The following is a 23739-nucleotide window of genomic DNA, read 5'->3' on the forward strand; positions in this document are numbered from 1 at the left end:
GAAAATCTTTTTAGTATTGTATTTAGTAGTTCCATCGATTCCAATTGAAAATTATAACAGTTATTCCTAAAAGGAAAATTAAAGTGAGGGGTTAACTCATCCCTGATTATATCATATAAATTTTAGTAAGATTTTCGAAAAATACGTGTAAGCGCTTTGTATAAAGAAATCTTTTATACATAAAAATTTCAATCCTTGCCTTTTATAAATGAAACTAAAAATATGATAATGCAAGTAGAGTTTATTATTATTTACTTCAATATCCATAAAAAATCAACAGCGAAAAAAATATCGGTCTAAATATCTTAGCTAAAAATAGTCAATATATATTATAAATAAAAATTCTGTAGAAAAAATCAACTCCATTGTGACCTTCCTCTTATTTATAAACTAGTTAAGAATCCGCGCGTTGCGGCGGCCTATAAAAATTATATTAATAATTCAATATTAATATTTGTAGAATGCAATAATTTTGTGGGTATCTATAAAAAGTATATTAATGTTTAAAAATTAATATTTGTAGGATGAAATAAATTTTATATTATAAAAATTATGATATAATACCAATACTAATATATAAAATTATAAAATTGGACTATAATTCATGTTGTTGAAAATAAATTTCCACACGTAATTAACAATTTAAAGCACGACGAATATTAAATTTATTTGTGTTTTTTTTTTTTTTGAAAAGTAATGATATTCATACATTGTTACCTTCCTCCAATTTTTTTGGATTGATTGTGCACAAAAACATGTAACTTAAATCCATGAGCTAGCGGTCTATAATTACCCTTGCTTGTAACAACTTTTATTTTTTAATACTGTATGAACAGTCTTCACTTAAAAGTTGCTTAAACGGAGCAAACAGATAATACATGAATAATTTTTTCCTAAATCAGATAAGAATTAACAACAATAAACATGTCTGATGAATAAAACAAATATTATAAAAGAATAACCAACAAACATACATCACTGATAGTTAATTTATTGATATCATCCATCAATATAATGTCAAGACTATATTCTTCTCCCGTGTTTGGATTTGTCGACTCCCACATAGTGGTCTGTAACTACCTTTGCTTGTAATAACCTTTATTTTTTTTAATACCGTATAAATAGCCTTTACTTATCGTTGCAGAAGAAAGGCACCACCGAATTAGAAATCGAGCAAGAGAACTATCACTGAGAGAGGTATGGTTGTGGTATTGAGAGAGAGTTTGTATTTAGATGATCCTAAACCCTACAACCTATAGGGTATTTATAGGTGTAGAGAGACTTGTGTGTTAATTTTTCCCATAATTAAATAATCTGAAACAAAATCAGATTAGAACTTTCAAGCTGCTATGTTCCATAAATAATCTGAAACAAAATCAGATTCTGAAACTTGCTTCTAATATATCGGAAAGTAAAAACGGTAGTTCTAATTTTTGATATTTTTCATTCAAAAATTCCAAAAAATTAGAAAAATAGAACGGAACGATGTGAGAGGCGCCACCTACACGCCCCTCGCTTCTCCTTTATATAAGTATATTGATTTATTTATATTCATGATATTTATCGAACGTGAGACCTATAAAAAGATTACACATCATTTTTTTATCATTATTGAGATGATATATTCTATTATAATAATTTAAAATAATAATAACATATTTTTTTAAAAATATATTCAATTAATAAATAGTATTATTGAAATACATTGGCTCATCAAATTTTACACAATCAATAATTTGTTTTTATCATTTTAGTCAATTCTATTAGAGATGTATACTAAAAGCTCAAATCCTATGAATTTATTAGTTGAAAATAATCTATACATATTATATAAAAAATAGAAAGATCATGTACAAAAAATTCTCCAAGGCAATTAGTCTATACTGTATATAATTTAGCCAATTAACCGTACTCATGGTGGTTATATTTTTTGAAGACTGGCAAGATTTATCATATTTATAACGACCGAGTATATAATAACAAGAACAATAACATGAAAAAGTTTAGATATCTCAAAATTTTCTCTCAAAATTCACATATCTTATTAAGTTGATAAATAGGTATGAACCCCCTCTTAAATTAATCTCTGCAATATAATCATCCAAAATCTATTTCGTTTTGGGACGAGAGTTTGACACCATTCCTAGAGACTATAATTTCATAAAATATTTTTCTAACTTTAATTTTTTGAATACAAATTTGATTTTTGAACTTTTATACACAGAAAGAAAATTTAAAAAAATAAATTACATAACTATGTTTTATAAGTGTCTTAACATACCTGCCGAACCGTGTAAACAAATTGCCGAACCGTGTAAACAAATGAGATGGATGGAGGGGTATGTCACAGTATAAAGCATTTGCAGCAAATTTTGTAATCATTAGTTTCTGTCATTTTAACTCGCCAATTGGAAATGTTTCTATCATTTTAAAACACCAGTATTTGGAAATGTTTTAACGGAATAAATATTTAGCCAGCCCTTCTTGGAATTTCAATATACTTATGAATCCGAAAGATTACCTTGCGAGGGAAGAATACATGTGCACATAAAGAGAAAACAAGAGATGATCATGATCTCATGCATGGAGTCAAAGACAAGACGAGCCCACCCCTCTCTCTCTCCAAACCGTTCTCCATACATCTACAGTTTGTACTACACCATGTACACAAAATACAAATGTACAATATATTTCCCAATTTTTTCACAATAATCCAACGTCCCCATATTTCTAAGCAAACCCCAACGTCATTATTAAATATATTTCTTCTTCCCTTTTCACTTGTTATAAAACGTCCAACGCATGATCAAAGATTGTGAATTACAAACCAAGATATCTAGAGATTATTATACGTGATAAACTGATAATGATGATGAGAAAGGGTGCATCTGAGGATCCCGAGAAGAAGAACAAGAAGATGAAGAAGGGGTTGTGGTCGCCCGAAGAGGACGAGAAGCTCAAGGAGTATATGTTCGGCAATGGCGAAAACGGGGGGTGCTGGAGTGATGTGGCCAAGAATGCAGGGTTGCAAAGGTGTGGGAAGAGCTGTAGGCTGCGGTGGATTAATTACTTGAGGCCTGATCTGAAACGGGGTCCGTTTTGTCCCGTTGAGCAGAATCTTATTGTTTATCTCCATTCGGTTCTTGGCAACAAGTAAGAGTACTCGCTCTCTTTATGTCCCTCTCTCTTTCTCTGCATGCTGCATTCATCTGCATTTATGTATATGCAAAAACATACTAGTTCCGAATACTCGTATGCAAAAATGATTTCGTAAGATTTAAGACAAAACTTTATTTGATTCCGAGTATTTCAAGTCAAATTTAGGTTTTGATTTTTTTTCATGAATATTGGACAATGATCAGAAACATAGATGTTGCAATTAGTGAAACTTGTTTTTATTATAATGTAAGATAGTATCAAGAGGATAATATATACATGAACTATGAACTCAATTATTATTAATGTGTTGTCAATAATATTAGATTATTATTATTAATATATAACATGTTATTATTAATAACAAGAAATTGTTATACTTAAGTTTCAAGTTAAAACACTTGTAATTTATATAAGTTTGATTAAAAAAAGAATTTACGTCAATGAAAAAAATATTAATATCCGAGTAGCTATCCGAGTACTCATTTTTTCGGAACAAAACTGAGTCGATCCGATTTCCGATTTTAACAACCTTGCTTCCAGGGAGGGAATTTTGGAAAGTTAAAAGAGTCAATTTTAACATGAAAACAATAGATTGATCAATTTATTCTTTCGGATCGAATAAGGATTCAGTGTATTTTTTGTTTGTGTGAGTGTTTGGTTCATCATGATTTTAATTATTATTTTATATTGTACTAAAAATTGTATAAAATTTTGCACAAAATTGAGATGATATTTTTAGTTATTTATATGAATACAGATATCTCATTGCAATCAATAATAAATATATATAAGTTTTTGAAATTTTTTATGTAAAATCTGTGTATAAAGTATTTTACTTATCATAAACGTTACCTTACGACGAAGTATGTTTACAAGCCATCACGACTGTATCACTAATTATTTCTCTATCTTCTATTATGACAATCATCATAGATTACATTACTCGACACACATGTATATACACTCAAACTCTCACTTTGTTTGAAAGATTACTGGCCCCGTACATACGATTTAGCATTTGGAAAAAAACAGTTTACTTATTTTTGGTGGGTTTTTCGTATTTTGACGAAGGGAAAATCCAACTTTTTTGTTTTTACGGAAGTAACTTAATTCTTCTTGTTTTCTGTATTCCACGCTCCCATCCCTTTCGATCTTCAATCGAATTGAACACCAATTTAAGTCTAGTATTTTTTAAGGATCACGATTGTTATTTTTTTGACGGATCACGATTATTAACATTCTAAAAGTAGATCATTTTATATGATTTTCATATTTCTCACCGTGTTTCTTCTTCTAAAAGGTGGTCCAAAATTGCAGCCCACTTGCCTGGAAGAACCGACAATGAAATAAAAAATTTCTGGAATTCCACAATAAAGAAGAGGCTCAAGAACTCATCATCAACCTCCATTGCTTCTCCAAACACAAGTGATTCATCTTCAGAACCTTACAAAGATTCTGTCCTAGCAGGAATCTTTCCCATGCAGGCTCACAGTAACAATATTGTGTCAATGTACTTAGAACCATCATCATTTCTGCAACCAATGGCTACAAATCTCTCTGGCTTGCCTATCGACGACAATAATCACATAAACATCCATGCTGAACATCGTCGTAGACCATGTTTTCAAGGTGTCTCGAATAGCTTGACAGCTAATGAAGTGCAAGCTGATGATGAGGTTTTTGAGAATGATTTAGAGATTGAAGAAGAGCAGTTCGTTCTGCATATGGAAAACATGAACATGAAATCAGATATTAAAATCGAAAGCGACTTGAATAACTGGAACAACAATGCAGATATGCAAACTTGTGGGAATTGTGAAGGAGGAGATGAGGTAAGATTAGAGGAATGGGTTGAAGAATTAATGAGAGACGTTTCTTTCCTTCCTTAAATTCACAAGATTTTTTTTACTTCTATTCTTGTTTGATTTGTTTCCCACCCCTCTTCAATAATCCCCAAATTATCTTCCAAATTGGACAAAACTCTGAAATTGTATCAATAAATTAGTGGAAATTGAAGTGTTGTATAAGATTGTAGTTTGTAAAGAATGTATTGCAGTGAGAACCATTTTTTATGACTAGGGTAGTGAGTGAGCTTGCGTATACATGTATTGATCATATACATTGTGATGTAAATCTTGTATAGATGAGTTGCTGGTTGAATTCCATGTATAAATATCTTGGGCCATGTTTGTTAATTGTATCAGACACTTTTACATCTTTTACAAGTTAAATTTGTATCCGATACTTGTATTCTCTAATTTATAATTGCCAAGTGAAGTTAAAAATTTACTGATTTTAAGTGTATTTTTTATTTGAATTAAAAAAAAAAGGTGTAGTTTTGATCATGTCAAGGTTTCTCATTCTTGTAGTCAGAGACATGTTAACTTTTAGTATTCGGTTATTTTGTGAGGGAAGTGATATTTTGGCTTTGACATAGATACTGAAATTCCAATTAAGTTATGGTTTATGGCAGTAAAAATGGAGAATCGGAATTAATCGGTTGACCTACCGATTCAGAATTTATCTGAATTTTTTTTGATTAATTAGAAATTTTTCGTGAATCCAGAATGTAATCATCAATAAATTGATAAATTAAATTTTTAAAATTTTGATAAATCGGAGAATTTTGGAACACGGCTCCTGATCTATATAGATGGAGATGAAAAGAATACTGCACAAGTAAAATGCACTTGATTCTTTTTGTCGCTCATTGTCAAGTTTCTTTTGTTGATGTGTTCTTTTGGCTGATGCTGTTGGTTTCAAATCAGATCCCCTTGTATCCAATTTAATCTTTTTGGCACCACCTTGTGGTCCTGCTCTTTCTAATAAATTATATGCTTTAAAACAAGTTTAAAAAATCATAGAGGAAAACTAGTTTCATTTATGTTCTCCCCAGTTGAAAAACCGTATAGAGTAAATTACAGTTTTGTTTTAAAAATTAAAGAACTATTTTTTCTCAAAAAAAAATAAATTAAAGAACTATTTGTAGTATCAATTACTTTTTAATTATTCTCTCGACTTACTTTTCTCTTCATCTCACTTTTGGAATGAGATTTTAATAAATTATTTCTATCTTCACTTGTTTTCGTTCCTATAAGCATTTTGTAAATTTTGCTATTTACTTTTCTTTTCGTTTACTTTACTGTTTAATAAAAACTTGGGAGTATGCCTAAGTTTCACATTACATTTTCATAGTCTTTTTCCAAAAGTGAAAGTAATAATTCACTGAATGTAAATTTTCGTTACACTACTTAAGAAACGGCAAAATGAGGAACAACCCAATGGATTACAGAAAAAGAAACCTCTGAATACTTCTCCATACATTGCCAGGCAAAGAACATCCCCTATATACTTGTAACTTGTCTAAAAAAGAACTACAACAGAGATAAGTTGGGATTTGAAGCCCCAGTATGTATTTTCTTTCTTTTAGAGTTACCTAAGCTGTACAGGTAGACCATAAGTAAAGACCGCAAAGACTGCACTTCTCGATTAAGTCTATGAAGCAGAACTGCAGCAATGACAATGCATTTAGCTTCTAAGATAGCTCCAAGGCCCTGTTCCGGTTCCAATTCTGCAAATAGTGACCAAAACTTAATGAAGGGTTACTTTACGTTATCTACTTTTAACAATTTTAAGCCAATGTAACTACGTCGGTCATGGTTGGGTATTAATAAGGAGACTATTTCAGTAAAAATTATCAGAACCATATGATATATATAGAGTACTTGATTTGGTGCTAGGCATCTTCGACTTCGACTGTCATGCACATTTTTATGAATATTGAGATTAAAAAAAAACTGACCTCCAAAAACCGACAAATGCTCTCAGGCTCATATAAATGGTTAGAGCTATCCATAGTCCAACATAGCCAAAGCTTGAAGACAGAATAAACAGTGATATGATGCTCAATATAGCCACCAGGACCTGCACAACATTGACATGTTACACAATCTATACCCAGATTTCTGTGAATGACAATACGTGCTTCATGCAAAAGTAAATGACTCTTTGCCTTTGTGATATAGAAAGACATGGGTCATATGACTGGACACAGAGGGAGATTATGCTTTTATATAAAAGAAATATAAAGAAATGAAATGCAGATTTAACACGATGTTACCAAGGGGTATAAACTATATCGCAGATTTAAGCCTTGGCTAATTATGTTTTTACTATTAAGGCATATTGGTTACAGGTTTTCATGGCTGTTCTAGGATAACAAAATGTAAGTAGAAAATTGCTTTTAAAGGCAGTAAAATGGGGAAGTTCACTTCAAGTATTATATGACTTATCTAGCTCAATATCTAACACATCAAAAATGACAGTTTTACATATATATAAGGGTCCTGGTCCCTGAACACCATTTGTCAGGGACAGTTTATCTAACATAAACTACGTCGGATCTATATTTCAAGGGTCCAGATTGAAACTTTTTTTTTAACGATCCGCTATAATTTTCCACGGATCGGGACTTTTCCTTTCCGCGGAAAGGAAAAGTTCCGACCCGCGGAAAATTATAGCGGATCGGTAAAAAAAAAGTTATTTAATCCAGACCCTTGAAATACAGATCTGATGGTAATGGAGCTGTATGTTAGATAAAGCTTCCCTAACAAATGGTTGTCCGGGACCAAAACCCTATATATAAAGACTTGTAATATTTACTTTGGACTAAAATTTGCAGCAATCAACAATTTACAAGCATTTTTGTTTATTCAGACATGCATTAGAGACTTCAGAGACTCAGAGTTACCAAAGAATGAGCTGCATATGAAAAATCAGAAGCTCCAAAATTGACTCCATCAAAAACAAAGGCCAGCGCATTGATTGGTTGAGTAGCTGCAACAAACTGAACAGAAGAAGAACAAAAATCTCATGCCCAAGTTCCTGATTGAAAAAAAAAAACTCAGACAAAAAGAGGCATCCATTCTAAACTCAGGAAATAGGTACCGGAGTAGCAACAGTAATGAGGTGGAGGACGTCATCATCTTTTGTGAAAATTCTTCCAGCGAATGGTAGTCCAACTCCAAGGATGATGGCTAGAACCATCCCGAGGACCAGTCCCAACTGCAACAGTAGTTCATATAACACACTAGATTAGTTCATGAACTCTGTTAAGAAAATTGTTTCTTTCATACTATAAAATTAAGATACCTGCAAAACTCTGGATGCTGTAGCAGTGGTTCTGTCAAAGTCCTTTCTAGCAAAGGCACTTGCAAGAATCGCCTAAAAGAGTAAACCTTTAGTTGAGCTTGAAATTGTAACCATTTCCACTTGATAATGTAACATGTACATTTTCATAGATAAAAAAAATTCAAAGTTCAATTTGCTTTGACATGCCAAATCTATTATCGAATTACATATGCAGACCAAGCAATTATAAGGCCAGCATCACGATAATGCAACTCTCTACTAAATGAAGAATAAATAACAATTAAACCCAGTGCAGTGGTCTGGACTCTGGACATATGATTAATGAAAGACTCTGAGTCTCCATCACCTAAATGTTAGGAGTTCCTATATGATCTTATTTGCAATCTCTATATCTGCAAATAGAATTTAGCAACAAAATATAACTTGCTTGGAGAAGTGACAATGTTTGATCCAAAGAAACTTAAACTACTGTTCTATCTCTAAAGCATTTTAATCTTTTTATATCAATTTCAACGTAGCAGCTAGTGAACATGAGAATGAATGTTGTCCAGAGCGCAAAGGAAAATAGTATAATAATCAGTGACATATTTACGTGTCACATTAAAGGGTCATTCCATTTGCTTAAGAATTTTCTCTACTTTTTCATTCTCTAGTGTCATTCGCTTGCATTCGATATTCTGCATACCTTTAAGTATGCATTATGGTTAGTGGAGAAGAATTCCTTTGGGCTTGTATATGCAATGAAACATTTAAGTTAAAGGTGTATTTCTATATTCTCGGTAAGCTGATGTTACAAATCCTGAAATAGGTCTTATACTAAAGACTGTTGTATCATAAAGTTTCAGGTAAGTGGGAAACAGTGTCCACCACCATATCTGCATATCATATTAATCAATTCCTTGTATTAATTAAAAACAAAGGAGAAGGTCAATGAACCTTTACATGAAATTCTTAATGACTAAAATCATTCTCATAATGTGTTCCCTATAAACATGAATATTGAATTAAGACTTGAACGCTCGAAGAAATAAGAACCACGTATCTCCAATCTATTGTCAGCCATTAACATCTGTGCTGTAATTTTTTTCCATTATCTTAATAACTGAATGTATTCTCCATTACATGTATGCTTTAAAACTACTTCTTGATAACATACTAGATCATGCAGCCCTTGTCAGAGCTATGCATTTCTAGTAGCCACTATGTTAGTACTCTGACTCGAAACATAAACAATCCCAAGTTCGTTACCTGCCCAGCAACAGCTAAGCCATCAGCCAGAAGAGATGTTGCCAACCAGACCTGCAAGCAAACCTGAAATGCAGCCATTGGTATTGGCCCCTGATGTGCAGCCAAAGATGCAGCCAGCGTCACACAGAATGTTACAGCAATGACTCTCGTCAAAAGCAGAAAACCTGTTGAACAAAAACAGAGGACTGATGAATAGAGTAACCTAAAAAGTTGATTGATCTGATGTGACGCTTTCTTAACACCTAAGAGGGATAAAACAAGATGTAACTTGATAAAAAATAATGAATTGAATATTTGCCACCTATGGTATGATAGACCCTAACCTTATCTAAAAAGAATTTTTTACTATTGCAGACTTCAACCAAAGAACATGCATTTTAGTATTTACAAGCATGGTACATAACTTAAGCAACTCACTGAAATGGACTTGTTAAAAGCAATGATTTAAAGCTCATATATACTGCCAACAACGTTTATAATATCTATATCTTCATCAGGAAGAAGAATGCATAATAAAAGAAAAAGAAAGGATTCTAATGCCTTCAAGAAACAGGTGAATGCAACTGAATTTGAATTGCCATAATGCTCTACTACTTGATTACCCCTTTGCTGATTAAACATCATTTAAAGAATTGAGTTATTCATATTTACAGAATTTAAAGGATCATTTCAAACACAAGTTCAACTCTACAAGTGTTAAGACACTAGGACAAAAATTACTAAAGGAGTATGAAGTCCTCACCATTTTTAAGAAATCGAGCAATCTGCAGATGTTTGCGACTAGGGGGTATCAATACCACTTGTTGCAGTAATCTCCAGAAGAGTATAACTGAAATTAGATACCTAGAATACCAACAAGAGAAATAACAAGGATAATAAGGCATTATGAGCCTAAGAAGTAAAGTCTTATAAAAAACGTGATGCGCAGAGATTCAAAAGCGTAACACAAGCATAAAAACAATACTTGAAAGAAGTATGATGTAACTCACTGAGATAAAATATGAGCAATGGCTGCACCACTGACACCAAGCCGGAAGATGAAGATAAATATTGGGTCCAAAACAATATTTGTTATGTCACCTGCCACTGTATCATATCAAAGAAATGCGAGTCAGATCGAACTGGATATTGACTATGTTTCAAAAGTTAGCTAGCAGCGAGTAAGCTAATTTGCACTTAGCACCAAACCTTCTTGACTAGATACTAAAAGATCAGCCAAGGCCATTAAGAAATATAATGCATAATTATCCCTTTTCCTTCTGTAACTCTCATAATTTTTTTATGCACAAAAAATTTCCGGTAAGTTCCCCCGTTTTGCACATCTTCTTAAGGTGAGATTTTTTTAGGCATTAGTATCCATCATAATTTCATATTGAACTCACAAGTGGCATAAAGAGGGGTCTGCGTGTCCTTAAATCCACGAAATACACCTTGCATAGCCAGTGAGAGTAGAACAGCTGGAGCACCTAGAGACCTCAATTTTAAGTACTGTTGTGCAGGTCTTAGCATTGGTGAATCCTACCAAATAAAAAAGAGTACTTTCAGCGATCACAAAATGTACTTTTTTTGAGAAACGTATGAATTATGATATAAAACCAAGAATTTCATTGTTACAAAAGTTCCTTACTGATTTGACCCCCATAATATTCAAGGCAGGTTCAGCTAAAGATATGAGTAAAACAGCTTGGATGATGCCAAGAATGCCACCAATTATAAGAGCTGATGAGGCTGATGGGATGCTCCGTTTTTCAGACTCAGTCTTTACTATATTACAGCAATTCGATTGTGACTCTAACATATCGGTACAGTCATGAGACTCTGATACAAACAAAAGATATGACTAGTTAATTTTAGGATGTTTTAGAAAAAAGTTTTTAGATACATGTTATCATTAACTAACAACTATTAAAAATCAAACATACCTTCAGTTGGGATTAACTTATCACCTTCAGTACTTACAAGAGTACCCATTTGCAAGGTCTCACTCTTTTCTGCTTCTTGACTCATCTGGGTCAGGGTGTCTTCCTCTGCAACAAAGGAGGTCGTGACACTGACAAGGGGGAATATTGCAATTCTAGATACTTGATTGAATAATGCAATAGATATGCCTACAGCAGCAAGTTCCACGGCACCTGTTACAATTGGTGGAGATTAATAACGTATTTAGATAGATAATATTGGAGATGACAGTAGAAATTACACAAGTATATATGAGGAAACATAGTTGTTCAGGAACCAAACAGAAAACTAATTTGCAAAATAGTAGAACAAAAAGGCTTGCTAGATTCATAAATCATACTTCTATCCATCAATAGAAGAAGCCAATTGTAAGTATCTGTTTAGTTAATTGTGGTTCAATCTGTAAATGGTAATAATCTAACACCAATTTCTGGGATACTATATTAGCAGTTAATAGCTTATCTTTCCAATATTATAAATCTTTCCGTAGGACAGTATGAGCATTTTAAAAAGTAGAGACGTGTATAAGTATAACTTGATCAAATTTGAGGTGAGGTCCATATTTTATTTTTGAGAAGTCTTAAATTGTGCCATTCCCTAACAACAAGTAGTGGCAATTGTTTGTTACACGCTGCATTGATCGACAGCAGTGAATACCAAAGCGCCAAACTTGCAAGTTAAAGATGCCCCTATATAGTTCAAAGCACACAACACTATGGAATACCATAACAGCTATGTGGCATGTGCAGTCAGTAACAGTAAACATTCACAGACCACTAATTTAAAATGTTGGATGTTGGTAATTTCAAAATTCCTAATGTCTCTAACAACTAAGAAGGGTATTCTTCATTTTAACAGGGTAAACTCTTCCCAAGTAAAAGTTTTGTATTAGATAAGTAAAATTGTAAAAGAGTATATACCTATCTGGCCAATGAATGCTGTATCGATAAGAGATGCAATAGGATCAGCTGTCAAAGCCATTGCTGCCGGGAACGCAATTTTAGCTATTTCCAGACCAAGCTCGTCCAATTTGAATACTGATCTGATGAAAAATGGCGAACAATGAAGATGCACATATTTGAGCGGCAAGAGTTAAAAGAAAAATCTTTAGAAAAGCGAAATTCCAGTAGACACCACAAGGGTGTGTACACTCCATATCTTAGGCTTAAATATATATATTTAACCAAACTTGATGCTGCAAGCGAAAATATTCCATGACAATTGGGAACAACATCTACAAAATAGGTAAAGCCAATTACATTAACCAGCTATTTACATTTCACCGACTGCACAAAATATTACTTTGGCTTAAGAAACAAAAATAATCCATCTCAACAGACTTACAAAAGAAGTACTTAACATATGTAGAAAATCATTGTACTTGAGAATGAATACAAATTTCAAAAGAGATAGCTGTTTGAAATGTCCAAAGTATTATCAAATGATAAATGTCAAGGGCAGTCAGCCTGATAAAGCTTTTGCCTTCCAGCATACATACCAAGATACATAAGATATTTTAAGATGAGGAATTATTGAGAGAACAAACTGCAGTTAATTTTAGTGTACATCACAGGAAAGAAAGTAGTGGTTTGTACTTGTCTAGTTGTTTGATATAACAATTTAACTATGAAACATTCTTAATAGAAGATGGCAGTACCTGAGATCCTTAAAAAATGGGCAGAAGAAAATTTTCCACTTTTCCTGACATGGGTATGTTTCGACTTTCTCAGCCATGAATAAAAAGGCTTTCTTGCCTTTATACCTTTCAGGAAAAGAGTAAATTTGCGGTATATTTATTCAAAGTCCACCTGCAAATTCCATCACATAAACAACCGAAAAATTGCTTAAGGTTCTAAAGATAAAGCAAGAAGAAAGGGATGGTAAACGCCAACAAAGTTAAAGCGAAACAGGATAGTTTAAGACACCAGAAAGAATGGTGCCATTCATTTCGTTGAGACCTGTAAGTTTCCCAGTGAAGAAGATACACAAATCGGACACTAGTAGGTTGTGAAGTAATATATATTGAAAACCCACATAAGAGAAACTTCCAGGACCAAGACTTACACGTGCCTGAGAAGAAATCGTATAAGGGTTCTACATGCATTAAAACAACTTAAAGTTATTTGCATGAGTGGCTTCCAACTGTCCACTAATTTTAGCTTACTGTTGACACTACAAAACACAAGAATGACACAAGTAAACTTATCTCAACAGACATCCAGGATTGTTAGATCATCTTTTCTCTCTATTTCATCTTTTTCCTCTTTTGAAAAGTAAAAGAATATGCTCTCACAAACACATTAATGGTGCATATCTAAAATCAGGATCATGAAGGAATATGAAACAGGACTAACAGGTTACTCTTTTACTTTTATATCAAACATTCAAGGTTAGAATAAAAAAGTTGTGTAGACTACTAGTGGCTATTATAACCTAAACTTTATGCTTAGTTGATCATTTTCTTTCAAATTCACCTTTTATTACAAGTCTCCCATCACAATAAGGAAATGCTTACTTTTCGTAAACTATTGCTTAGAATCTTCACATGGACATTGACATATGCATAGGGGAATAGCTACCACGTAAAATACATTTTAGTTAAATGTGGACATTAGTCCTGCCTAATTAAAAATTTGGCAGTACATCTTATTCAATTTACTCATTTTCAATCCCAGTAACAGTGTATAATAAATGGTATTCAATATTTGATTCATTCCTTAAGCAATAGAAGGTTTCTTACCATTCTGAGTTTTATATTCAGTCGTTTCTTCAAGGAAAGCTTCGAGCATCCACTTAAAGAAATCAAGCTCAATGTCACTCAAACGCCACTTAAAACTTCTTAGAACAGTACAGGTACTAATCCTATACCCATCTATTCCGGATTCATCTAGCGTATACTATCCGAAACCCAATCACTACAACTTGTATGCAAAATTGGTAAAATTTACGAATTAAAAGATCCAATTTCAAGACTAGTAAGTTCATGAAGAAGTAGTCTGATCATTTGGTTTAAATGAACTTGTACTATTAAAACTATAAACATTTAAAAGAAGCCTCAAGTTGTTGAAACCATACCACCTGTATGAAATAGTAATATACTATGAGGCCAATAAAAAAACATAAGACGTACCAGTAATACAGTTAAAAAAACTGTCGGAAAATTTGGAGGATCTCCGGAGCAGCCGCCGGAGATGTTCCTTAAATTCCGGCAGAATAAGCGGAATATTTATGCTGGAATCCAAGGAGAAGATTGATAGCTGGGGAAAACCAACGTGAATATAAGTAAGAAACAACTTTCATATACAGAGTAAGATTGAGTGATGATGACGAGAAACAAACCAAACCAAATGGTTCGCGAACCATTTGGTTCTGGTGACGTGATTCTCACGAGTAAGATTCAGTGGAGAATCCACATAATCATCGTGAGGATCACGAGAATCAAATGGTTCTGCACGTCTTTTTAGTGCAGAACCATTTGATTATTGTTCGGTTCTTTAGTTCTCGATTAGATGTATGTTTATGTGTATGTGTCTGTTTGGACGGAAATGAAACTGTTTTTCCGGCGAGCTCCATTAAAATCGGTGACATGTGAATGTGATATTTTAACGAGGAAAGGAAAATTGGGTGTAAAAACTAGACTTACCTTCTTTTTTTCTTACCGACCTTGTCCGTGCCACGATTAATCAGGCAAAAATGGTAGTCATATTAATTAGGCTTTTACATTTATTGTTAGATTTGATGGGGTCACTCTAAAGGTTGGCTTGGGATACACTATTTATTTATCTCAGAGCATAGTGGGATCGTTTTGGAGCTTAAAATAAGTGTTTATTGTTTAAAATAAAAAAGTGGAGTAGAAATTGTAAACTAATGAAGACTTATAAGTGATTAAAGTGTTTGGGAAAAAAGTGAAAGTCCTGAAACAAAAGCCAGCATTTCTAGCTTTTTATAAGTGCTTCTTGACTATTTACACAAACGGTACGAATTAGTGCTTCTAACTTATAAACTCAGAAGTCGGGCTTTTAAGTTGCAAACAAACACCCACAGTATCTTAGCTGGCTCCTAAATATAATAATATAAATAATGCGGTTCTTAGCAATCTAGTACAAATTTAAGAGTGTAAACTCCAACAATATTTTTAATATCTCTTCTTTATTTTATCTTTTATTCATATTCGGCTCCACTATAAAACAAAAGGAGAGAGAAAGGTGGAGGTGAATATGAGTTAAGGAATTTTTTTATTGTGCAATATTAAGTTAATAGCTATGTGGTGTCTCTTAACTTTGAGGAGAGAGGAGAGAGAAATAAAAGGCTCTCAGAGCAAGTCCAACGGTGTCCTAGTTGGAGCCTTAAATATAATATAAAAAATTATGTCTTAGTAGTTTAGGACATCTTCTACTAACTTCAACTCCAACAATGTGCCTTATTTTCACTATATGTTTAATATTTTATTATTAAAAGTTCACTTTCATCATTAAAACATAATATGAAATAAAGAGAGAAAGAGAGTGTTGGTAAGAATTTATTATAAAATATGAGATATGGCAAGGAGAGAGAATGCCTCAAAAATAGGGCTTAAATGGGTTGTCCTAGTGATATAGGGCATCACTGGGACATTGTTGGATCAAGTTTTTTCATCAAATGCCCTGTATTATGACTTAGGACACTAAATAGGGCATCTGTTGGACTTGCTCTTAGTGATTTGAGGAGTCACTAGGAGTATATTGGACATTGGAGTAATATTTTTTCCTAACTTAAGAGCCTAAATGAATAGTATCTTGGAAATGCTTCTAGTATTATTATTAAGAGCATCTCCACTAGCCTCTTTATAGTGGCTCTTAAATTGAAATTTGAAGAGGATGATATTTTTTCTTGCTTCAATAGACCCTTAGTTGCTCTTAAATTTACTAAATTTCTCCTCTCTCTCCTCACTTTTAAGAGCTACCAGTCACTGTTAACTAATATTTTATAATAAATTTGTAAGCACATATTCTCTCTTCATCCACTTTCTTTTGCACTTTTATGCAAATAACTTACTTTTAATAATATGAAACAAAGTCTTGTCCAATCAATCAGGATCTTTCATGAATGTAAAACTCTATTTGATCTTTCATGAATGTAAAACTCTATTGTCCGAGCTGAAAGATAGTAAGGTTCTTGTTAAGTTCGTTAAATGGTCTGCGAATATGATAGCCCACTTCCCAGCAAAGTCTACCACTTCTGTAGCTGATCATATTTGGCGGGTGAATGATAATCACCTGGAGTTCATTGATGTATTGATGAGCGATTTGATTTATGAATGAAATCATCATTCCTTTGGCAAAAAAAAAAAAAAAATAATATGAAACAAAGTAAGGAGTGAACATAACGATTATTGTTGGAGTTGAACCCACTTTAAATCGTTAAGAACCAACAATTTATATTATATTTAAGTGTGAGTTAGGAGACTATTGAAGATGCTCTAAGGTTGTTTACAAATCAGCCAAACTACCCGCATGAACTCAAGATTAATAGTTTTCAAAAAAAAGGTACTTAAGATTAATAAGTACTTTTCATATCGAATTTTATATTATAAATTCGAGTTAGTTATCAATCAAGTCACTTATTTTGTTCCAATATACAGTATCAAATGAATTGCAAGACATATTTTGATTCCATTTACGCCAATCATTTCAAAATAAATTAAATTTGATAACATTTTGTGAAGTTAAGTCAAAATAAATATTTTTTGTTAAATAATATGATATGAATTTGATTAGATTTTTGACATGAATTTCTATACAAGGTAATGTGGTGATAAATATTTAAAAAAATCGGAAAATAAATTATTTTCCACTTGTTATTTTAAATTTTTATAATTAAAAGCATCTTCACCTTGCTGACAATATCCTAGAATTCGATATTTTGTTAAATAAAAATTAAAATTAAAACAAATTATTTTCCACGTTCGTAAAAGAAAAAGAATGCGAAAAAAATCCTCCTGCCGCTACTACCGTACCCTAGAGATATGCTGATGATCGGCAACTCGATCCACTGATCTACAACATTTATAGCCGTAGTAATTTTGTCTAGACCAGAAATTGTAGATAAGGCTCGTTTAGGTTTTTTCGTAGGGTTATTATAAGATAGTTCGTTAAAAGTTGCATCGGTTTCGTGGTGTAGTTGGTTATCACGTCTGTCTAACACACAGACGGTCCCCGGTTCGAGCCCGGGCGAAGCCATTTGTTTTGCAAATTTAAAATTTTATCCTTTTGCTGTCCTATTTTAAAATTTCATTTCTACAACACACCTTACAAATATGTTTAGAGCGTACCGTAGTGCACCCCCTTTTTTTTTTTTTTTCAATACACATCTCTATATATATAATAATGCAGCTGACTGAAATTTTCACTATTGCTGTAAAATTCTAGTGAATGATAAAATTATCTGGAAACTTTCATAGAATGTATATCCTCTGCAACTTAAGTTTCACAAGGGAGTGCTTATGCACCGACTGATGCCACAGGAAGACCCTGATTCATGTCAGTAATAGACTAATAGTCGAGTTTTTGCAGAATAATGACAGCCAACTACTCGCGGCTGCTGTCTGGGCTTTCGTAAATCTGAATTCATTCAGTAGCCCTGGTGCATTTGCTCGTGCTGTTCGGTAGTTGCAGACTTGCAGACTATGCTTGTTGGTCATTGATCCCTGCTTAGATATCCGTCGTCTGATATTTACTTATTTGAGGTTTTTCTCTCAGCTTCGTGTAAAAACACCACTCGGCTCCATGACTTACAATGGCATAACATAATTTCCTGTATTGCAATAACAATTTTCAGATCACTTTCTACTAGTAACATCCTAGAACTTGTTATATAGTTGTATCCAGTAGGCTACAATTCTAGATAAGCGAAGCTTGTTCAGCATCTTTAAAGCAAGAGATGACCTCTTCTCTTTGCTCATTCCCCGTCGAAGGAAATGAACAGAATGATGGCTAACAAATTCCCAACAACAGATTCTTCTTCTGGTACTAAAACTGTATAAAATGGTCTATATATACATTGTTTAAAAATATTACATGACAATCCTTATTACTTGGTGGAAAATAATATAATTTTAATTTTATGTGTTACTGTAACTGATGAATTCTAGTGGAGATTGGATACGACGCCTGATGCCTACCTAGACTGTAAGAACAGCGAAAACAGGAATAAAACTAAAGGTATATCCATCATTGAAGGCCGTCATCCAATCTTCTCTGTGTTTGTGTCGTCTGAGGGCCATATCACAGTCTCCATGAGCCTTTCTCGCATCAACTCTAAATTCTGGTCTGAAATCTCATTGTACATTGCTGCATGATCACATTTCTAAACACACAAAATCAAGACATCAAAGAATGTTAATGAAATATTATATCATAAATTTGTCTGTCAAACTTGAATAAGTTCACTGGATCGCAGATTAAGTACCTTAATCCATTTTCCATAGAGATGAAGGCGTGTTACCATCACTCTTTCGGCGAGATCCTGCTTCTCCTGTTAAGTAGCAAGTACTTTAGTAGACTGACATTGTGTCAACTGAAGAGTAGTGCTTAAAGATAAAGTTTGGTGTTAGAACTATTTGTCAGAACTGATGGATGTTTACCTTTACAAGGATGCGAAGAAATCTTTTTCCATCACCCGGCTTGTTTGAGACAACGAAACTGTCTATGAGAAAAATGAAATGTCTTAGGAATGCGATGACAGGCTTCAGCCAGAGGAGGAACTAGATTGGGAGATGCAGGTCTTAGAAATATGTTATTTATATGTGTAGTAAAATCTATGGTTGCTTTGTCTGTCATGAGATTAGAATTACATATCCAGCACCTATACGCTGCAAATGCTGTCACTTCAATGAGAGAAACATATGCAAGTAAAAGATGCAACATAGTGGATTGTTACATGTTTCTTGTATTATTAACTTGAGTCTTCTAAAAAGGCCCCCCAAAAAGACCATAAGTCCATAAGTGGTACTAGTTATTAAGGACTAAAATGTAACTCCGATTAGCCAATTGAAATGATTCTATCAAGGTTATCTTTGAAGTTCAGAAATAAAGGATGTGCAAGATTTAATATGTAAAGATAACATAAACTGTAAATCAGGTGGCTAAGGATTATTATGAAAAAGAAAGATAAAGTTGAAAAGATGGTAACGCCACTTACTCATAGAACCAACGGTACTCGGTGGGGTTCATCTCGTAAAGCTGATTCATAACAGTCCTCACAGCTTTGTACGTAAAATAATTAATCATTTGCTGCAAGACGATTAAACTTGGTTAAGTACCATTATAACAGATTAAGAAAAAGAACCTAAAGTAAAAGATGTCTAGCAGAGTGTATGATGTATAACTCAAAAGATTTATATTTCTGAGCAAGCCTATACTAGGTTTCTTTCAAAAATTGTATGTACAGTTATTATCTGCAGACATTGTAATGTAACAAAGGACTACAGAACTGAAGTCCTCTTTTGTAAATAGGCATGAATCCACATTCTCATCTCCAATTTACTCTGGAAACCAAGTTTCAAGCTCCGGTTCCTCTCTGTTCATGTATTACATAAAGGCACAAGTACTTACAAGAAAAGCAACCTGTACAAACAAATTTCGAGTCCTTTCCTTAGAAGTTATAATCAACTTCAGACGAGGGAACTCTAGTCTGTAATGACCAGAATGTGTTGTTCCACATCTTTATTCTTTACTGACTTGTGAGTTGTGATCATTGTTCATAATGTTTTTTTATATATAAAATGGTTCCTTACCTACTTGAACTCTTAAAACATTAGATTTCGAACTAAGAAATAGGAATGAAACTAGTTGCAAAATGGCCTAGACACAATATGATTCTGGAAACACTCGTTTGACATAATAGTTGATTTTTCTTATATATCATAAGTTCATGTATAGTTTTTAGCTGTGAGCATCCCGAATAGATGATTAGAAAATTTCGCCTGTACTCGATGTAATTCAGAATTAGCATAGGCATGCTTGTGAACACAAAATAATTTTCCAACCAGATTATTAACAGATCTACATATATGTATGTTAAGCTACTTTTAATTGAGAAAAGTACATGCTCTAGCCCCTTAACACCATACTTCTGGGACACTTTCGTTTCAACGACAACATAAAAAACATTTACAAGAAATGAATTCTTCGAACTTCATCTATATGAACACGATAACAAAATCTCTCTCAATACGATATTAGCAGATCTATACTCATGTCAAGTTAGATTCTAGTTGTCAAAGGTACATGCTCTAGGACTGCAATACCACAATTTGGGGACACCATGAAAATTTCGAGGACAAAAATCATGCCTAAAGAAAAGAAACAAAGGATAAATTGCATCCAAAACGAAAAAGATCAACTTGCAAACAAAAATTCTAAAAAAATTGAAAATAATTTAAAGGGCTCTGTTCTTACAGCTTTGACATCCTCGAAGCTGTCTTCATACTGTCCAGCCACTTCATTAACAATCACAAGACTCCTAGTCTTTCTCTGCTTCTTTGAACTCTTAATCCTGGACAAAGCTTTGGTCGAAAACTTCTTCGAATCGACGAAAGAAGAGCTCAACTCCAACGATCCAGGCCGAGGCATATCACGCTTTTTACTCAATGAATTCACATGATTCGATACCAGAGAATCCAGACACAAACAAGGACCAGTATGCGTGTCCACCATTGATGAACCCACAACAGAGAAAGCCCCCACCATTTTTCCAAAACAAAACACACCCTAAATCAAGAAAACCAAAGAACCGAAATCTAGACTCAAGATTCCAACAAAACAAAAGATACCCTTCTTAGAAAACAAGAAAAAGTAGGTGGGTATCCAAGGGAATTGGAGATTATAGAGTGTAGTCAAAGATGCATGAATTTGGATGAAAAAAGGTGGAAGATACAGAGGCCAGATTTTTTTTTAAAGGGGTTGATGCATGTGAAATCAAAGTCTGGCCAGAAGAATAATATGAGGTCCAGAATGATACAACCACAAGAACATAACAAAAATGTAGTGAAATGAAATGTTGGCTGCTTCTCAAGTATTATGTATGGGGACACATGGACGGTTGTTCTATATTGGGGGCTCGGGACTGTTTAAATCTTGGACGTAGTGAATTAGTAATCTTAAGTTCATGAAACTTCTTAGATTGCGTAAATGGTTTGCATGTTTGCTTGTTGGTAAACTAACTTCTTCATTCCATCATCACATGCGTAACTCGAGCAAAAACTGAATTACTAGCGAGTCCTAGTCTTAGTAGTGCGCGCCCGACCGGTTCTTTCTCGTTGTATAGTCATTTTCGATCGTTTCATTACTATTCGATTTTGCGACATATGTTCGTTTTAATTTTTTATATTTTAAAATTTATAAAAAATAATAAAATTTTATAATATAAAAATTAATTAAATCTCATACTCCTTCACTGTACTCATTTTATACTATAAATATTAACTGGTTCAACTTTATATAATCTTTTCTCGCTTTTACAGATCTAATGAGTCGGGGTAGGTCGAGATTGACCTCGGGTCAAATGGGCTTGTAAAGGATTTAGTGGATCCTATTGAGCCTATTTAAAGCCCGTTTGGGGCTACGTATGGAGCTTTTTATAAGGTTCTAGTCGGTTTGTGATGGATTAAGTAGGATCGGAAGTGGATCTTATATCAGGTTGAGCGAGGACTCGATCAATACGGTTTTACAGTAAAATTGAAATAGAAATCGTATAACTTCAATTTTTATAATCAAAAACTGAAAATGTCGATTTGGTTTTGGTTTGGTTTCGATTTAAATATCAAACTTCTCAGTTTGGTCCTAATCATTTTGATTTTGATTTCAAAATTGCATCACATAAAAGTAAAAAATAACGATCAAATCTGACTACTAAAATTAAAAAAAAAACAGAAAAATCTGAAGCTAAGACTACGGAATTTCTTTAACTTAAGTAGCTTTATATGCGTGTGTGTGAACGAAAAGAATTCACATTTCAAAAGAGCGAATAAATTATAAGATTTGCCAACATAATAATTGACAAAAAATTCTAACCAAACTTAAAATCGAAACATGTCCATAAATATGCCAATGTTCTAACATGAAAAACAAAAACTTATATGTGATATAAATAAGAGTTAATTATCTTTTTTGTTGGTCATTAGTTTTCACATTGACACAACTAATAAAAAAGAACAAGAACATCTTCTGATAATAAATATCTCGTTAAATTATAGGATTTCAGAGAAACAACGCTCAATATCTTTTGGATCATATACCTATAATATCTCAAGCCCGCAACTAGACGCATACCGGACCCAACAACCCACCACATGTCGGCCCAAAAATGCTATCAAATTGGTATACATTAGTCATTTGCTTGTGCTTATAAAGGCCCAAATACTCATTATCTAACCGATGTGGGATGTTACAAACACCCCCTCTTATATGCTCGACGTCCTCGTCGAGCCAACAAATCAAACTTACGAAACCCGGGCAGTGCCTTTGCACTTCCGGCCGGGTAGAACTCTGATACCATTTATAATATCCCAAGCCCACAACTAGACACATACCGGCCCCAACAACCCACCACAGGTCGGCCGAAAAGTGCTAGCAAATTGGTATACACTAGTCATTTACTTGTGCTTATAAAGGCCCAAATACTCATTATCTAACCGATGTGCGATGTTACAATACCACACAAAACAAAATCATCAAGTCTTATACTATCATCATTCCACAATCATATACCTAAGATCACTTAGGTTTAGAGTGAAAGACTTTTTAGACATAAATATCAACTATGCATCCATGATTAAAATTTGTATCCAACATATTTTTTAGATAAACTAATTGTGCGACCATTTCCTATGAAATATCTAGACGAGTTTCAAATTTCTTAGAAAGAATTTAAGGTGATATTTATTATCCTATTTATGCATCTTTTGGTCAGTTTAGATACTTTATAGTTTTAATTGATGTCTCCACTGGACGGTCTCATGTAAATCTGATTTCAACATGAAATACAATTTTTGCTAAATTATTTTCTCATATAATCAACATACGAGCACATTTCTTTAGATATCCCACACAAAGGATTATCTAAATTGATTCGTTTCTACCGATAAGATCCAATTGCATCATAAAAAATACAAAAAAAAAGTTCTCTTTCTTTCCTATATGTATAGTTATTCTGATAAATTATTTTCTTATATTTTATGTGATT

The 23739-nt window shown here is 33.2% G+C and overlaps 3 protein-coding genes and 1 non-coding gene across 8 annotated transcripts; 2 read left to right on the top strand and 2 right to left on the bottom strand.

Annotated features, from left to right (window-relative positions):
- Positions 1-2731: 2731 nt before the first annotated feature.
- Positions 2732-5391, top strand: LOC108227603 (transcription factor MYB46). Its single transcript, XM_017402849.2, has 2 exons — positions 2732-3153; positions 4460-5391. The coding sequence occupies exons 1-2, from the start codon at positions 2867-2869 to the stop codon at positions 5046-5048; spliced, it is 876 nt and encodes a 291-aa protein (XP_017258338.1). The 5' UTR covers positions 2732-2866; the 3' UTR covers positions 5049-5391.
- Positions 5392-6426: 1035 nt separating this feature from the next.
- LOC108227096 (protein DETOXIFICATION 42) lies at positions 6427-15250 on the bottom strand. 4 transcript variants are annotated; one of them, XM_017402093.2, is made up of 15 exons: positions 15161-15250; positions 14648-14774; positions 13175-13325; positions 12438-12559; positions 11481-11690; positions 11186-11376; positions 10941-11076; positions 10548-10644; positions 10301-10401; positions 9559-9722; positions 8311-8382; positions 8107-8223; positions 7910-8005; positions 6962-7083; positions 6427-6730 (listed from the first exon to the last, which is right to left on the bottom strand). In XM_017402093.2, exons 3-15 carry the CDS (start codon positions 13249-13251, stop codon positions 6688-6690), a joined length of 1548 nt encoding a protein of 515 aa, XP_017257582.1. In that variant the 5' UTR covers positions 13252-13325; positions 14648-14774; positions 15161-15250; the 3' UTR covers positions 6427-6687. The 4 variants fall into 4 exon arrangements, with proteins under 4 accessions (XP_017257582.1, XP_063935615.1, XP_017257589.1 ...); XM_064079545.1 differs by lacking the exon at positions 15161-15250 and having other exon boundaries at positions 14648-15100; XM_017402100.2 differs by lacking the exons at positions 14648-14774; positions 15161-15250 and adding an exon at positions 13476-14186.
- A 2411-nt stretch (positions 15251-17661) lies between these two features.
- Positions 17662-17735, top strand: TRNAV-AAC (transfer RNA valine (anticodon AAC)). Its single transcript has one exon. It is a non-coding gene; the product is annotated as a tRNA-Val (tRNA).
- Positions 17736-17928: 193 nt separating this feature from the next.
- On the bottom strand, positions 17929-21576 carry LOC108227641 (chaperonin-like RbcX protein 2, chloroplastic). 2 transcript variants are annotated; one of them, XR_001808025.2, is made up of 6 exons: positions 20955-21576; positions 19696-19787; positions 19139-19196; positions 18964-19029; positions 18677-18861; positions 17929-18309 (listed from the first exon to the last, which is right to left on the bottom strand). XR_001808025.2 is itself a non-coding variant. In XM_017402912.2 (5 exons), exons 1-5 carry the CDS (start codon positions 21243-21245, stop codon positions 18739-18741), a joined length of 630 nt encoding a protein of 209 aa, XP_017258401.1. In that variant the 5' UTR covers positions 21246-21574; the 3' UTR covers positions 18497-18738. The 2 variants fall into 2 exon arrangements, 1 of the variants encoding a protein (XP_017258401.1); XM_017402912.2 differs by lacking the exon at positions 17929-18309 and having other exon boundaries at positions 18497-18861; positions 20955-21574.
- Positions 21577-23739: the final 2163 nt, after the last annotated feature.

The sequence above is a fragment of the Daucus carota genome, chromosome 1 (assembly GCF_001625215.2).
Source record: "Daucus carota subsp. sativus chromosome 1, DH1 v3.0, whole genome shotgun sequence".
Taxonomy (NCBI): domain Eukaryota; kingdom Viridiplantae; phylum Streptophyta; class Magnoliopsida; order Apiales; family Apiaceae; genus Daucus; species Daucus carota.

Bases quoted from the DNA above. Each gene is read 5' to 3' on its own strand.
- LOC108227603 (XM_017402849.2), top strand. From the start codon at position 2,867: ATGATGATGAGAAAGGGTGCATCTGAGGATCCCGAGAAGAAGAACAAG. The intron at 3,154-4,459 runs GTAAGAGTACTC...TTCTTCTAAAAG, and splicing joins CATTCGGTTCTTGGCAACAA to GTGGTCCAAAATTGCAGCCC.
- LOC108227096 (XM_017402093.2), bottom strand. From the start codon at position 13,251: ATGGCTGAGAAAGTCGAAACATACCCATGTCAGGAAAAGTGGAAAATT. The intron at 11,077-11,185 runs GTAAGGAACTTT...TTTATTTGGTAG, and splicing joins ATATTATGGGGGTCAAATCA to GATTCACCAATGCTAAGACC. The intron at 8,383-9,558 runs GTAACGAACTTG...TTACTCTTTTAG, and splicing joins GCTTAGCTGTTGCTGGGCAG to GCGATTCTTGCAAGTGCCTT.
- LOC108227641 (XM_017402912.2), bottom strand. From the start codon at position 21,245: ATGGTGGGGGCTTTCTCTGTTGTGGGTTCATCAATGGTGGACACGCAT. The intron at 19,788-20,954 runs GTAAGAACAGAG...ATCGTCTTGCAG, and splicing joins GCTTCGAGGATGTCAAAGCT to CAAATGATTAATTATTTTAC. The intron at 19,197-19,695 runs GTAAGTGGCGTT...TCTCATAGACAG, and splicing joins GAGTACCGTTGGTTCTATGA to TTTCGTTGTCTCAAACAAGC.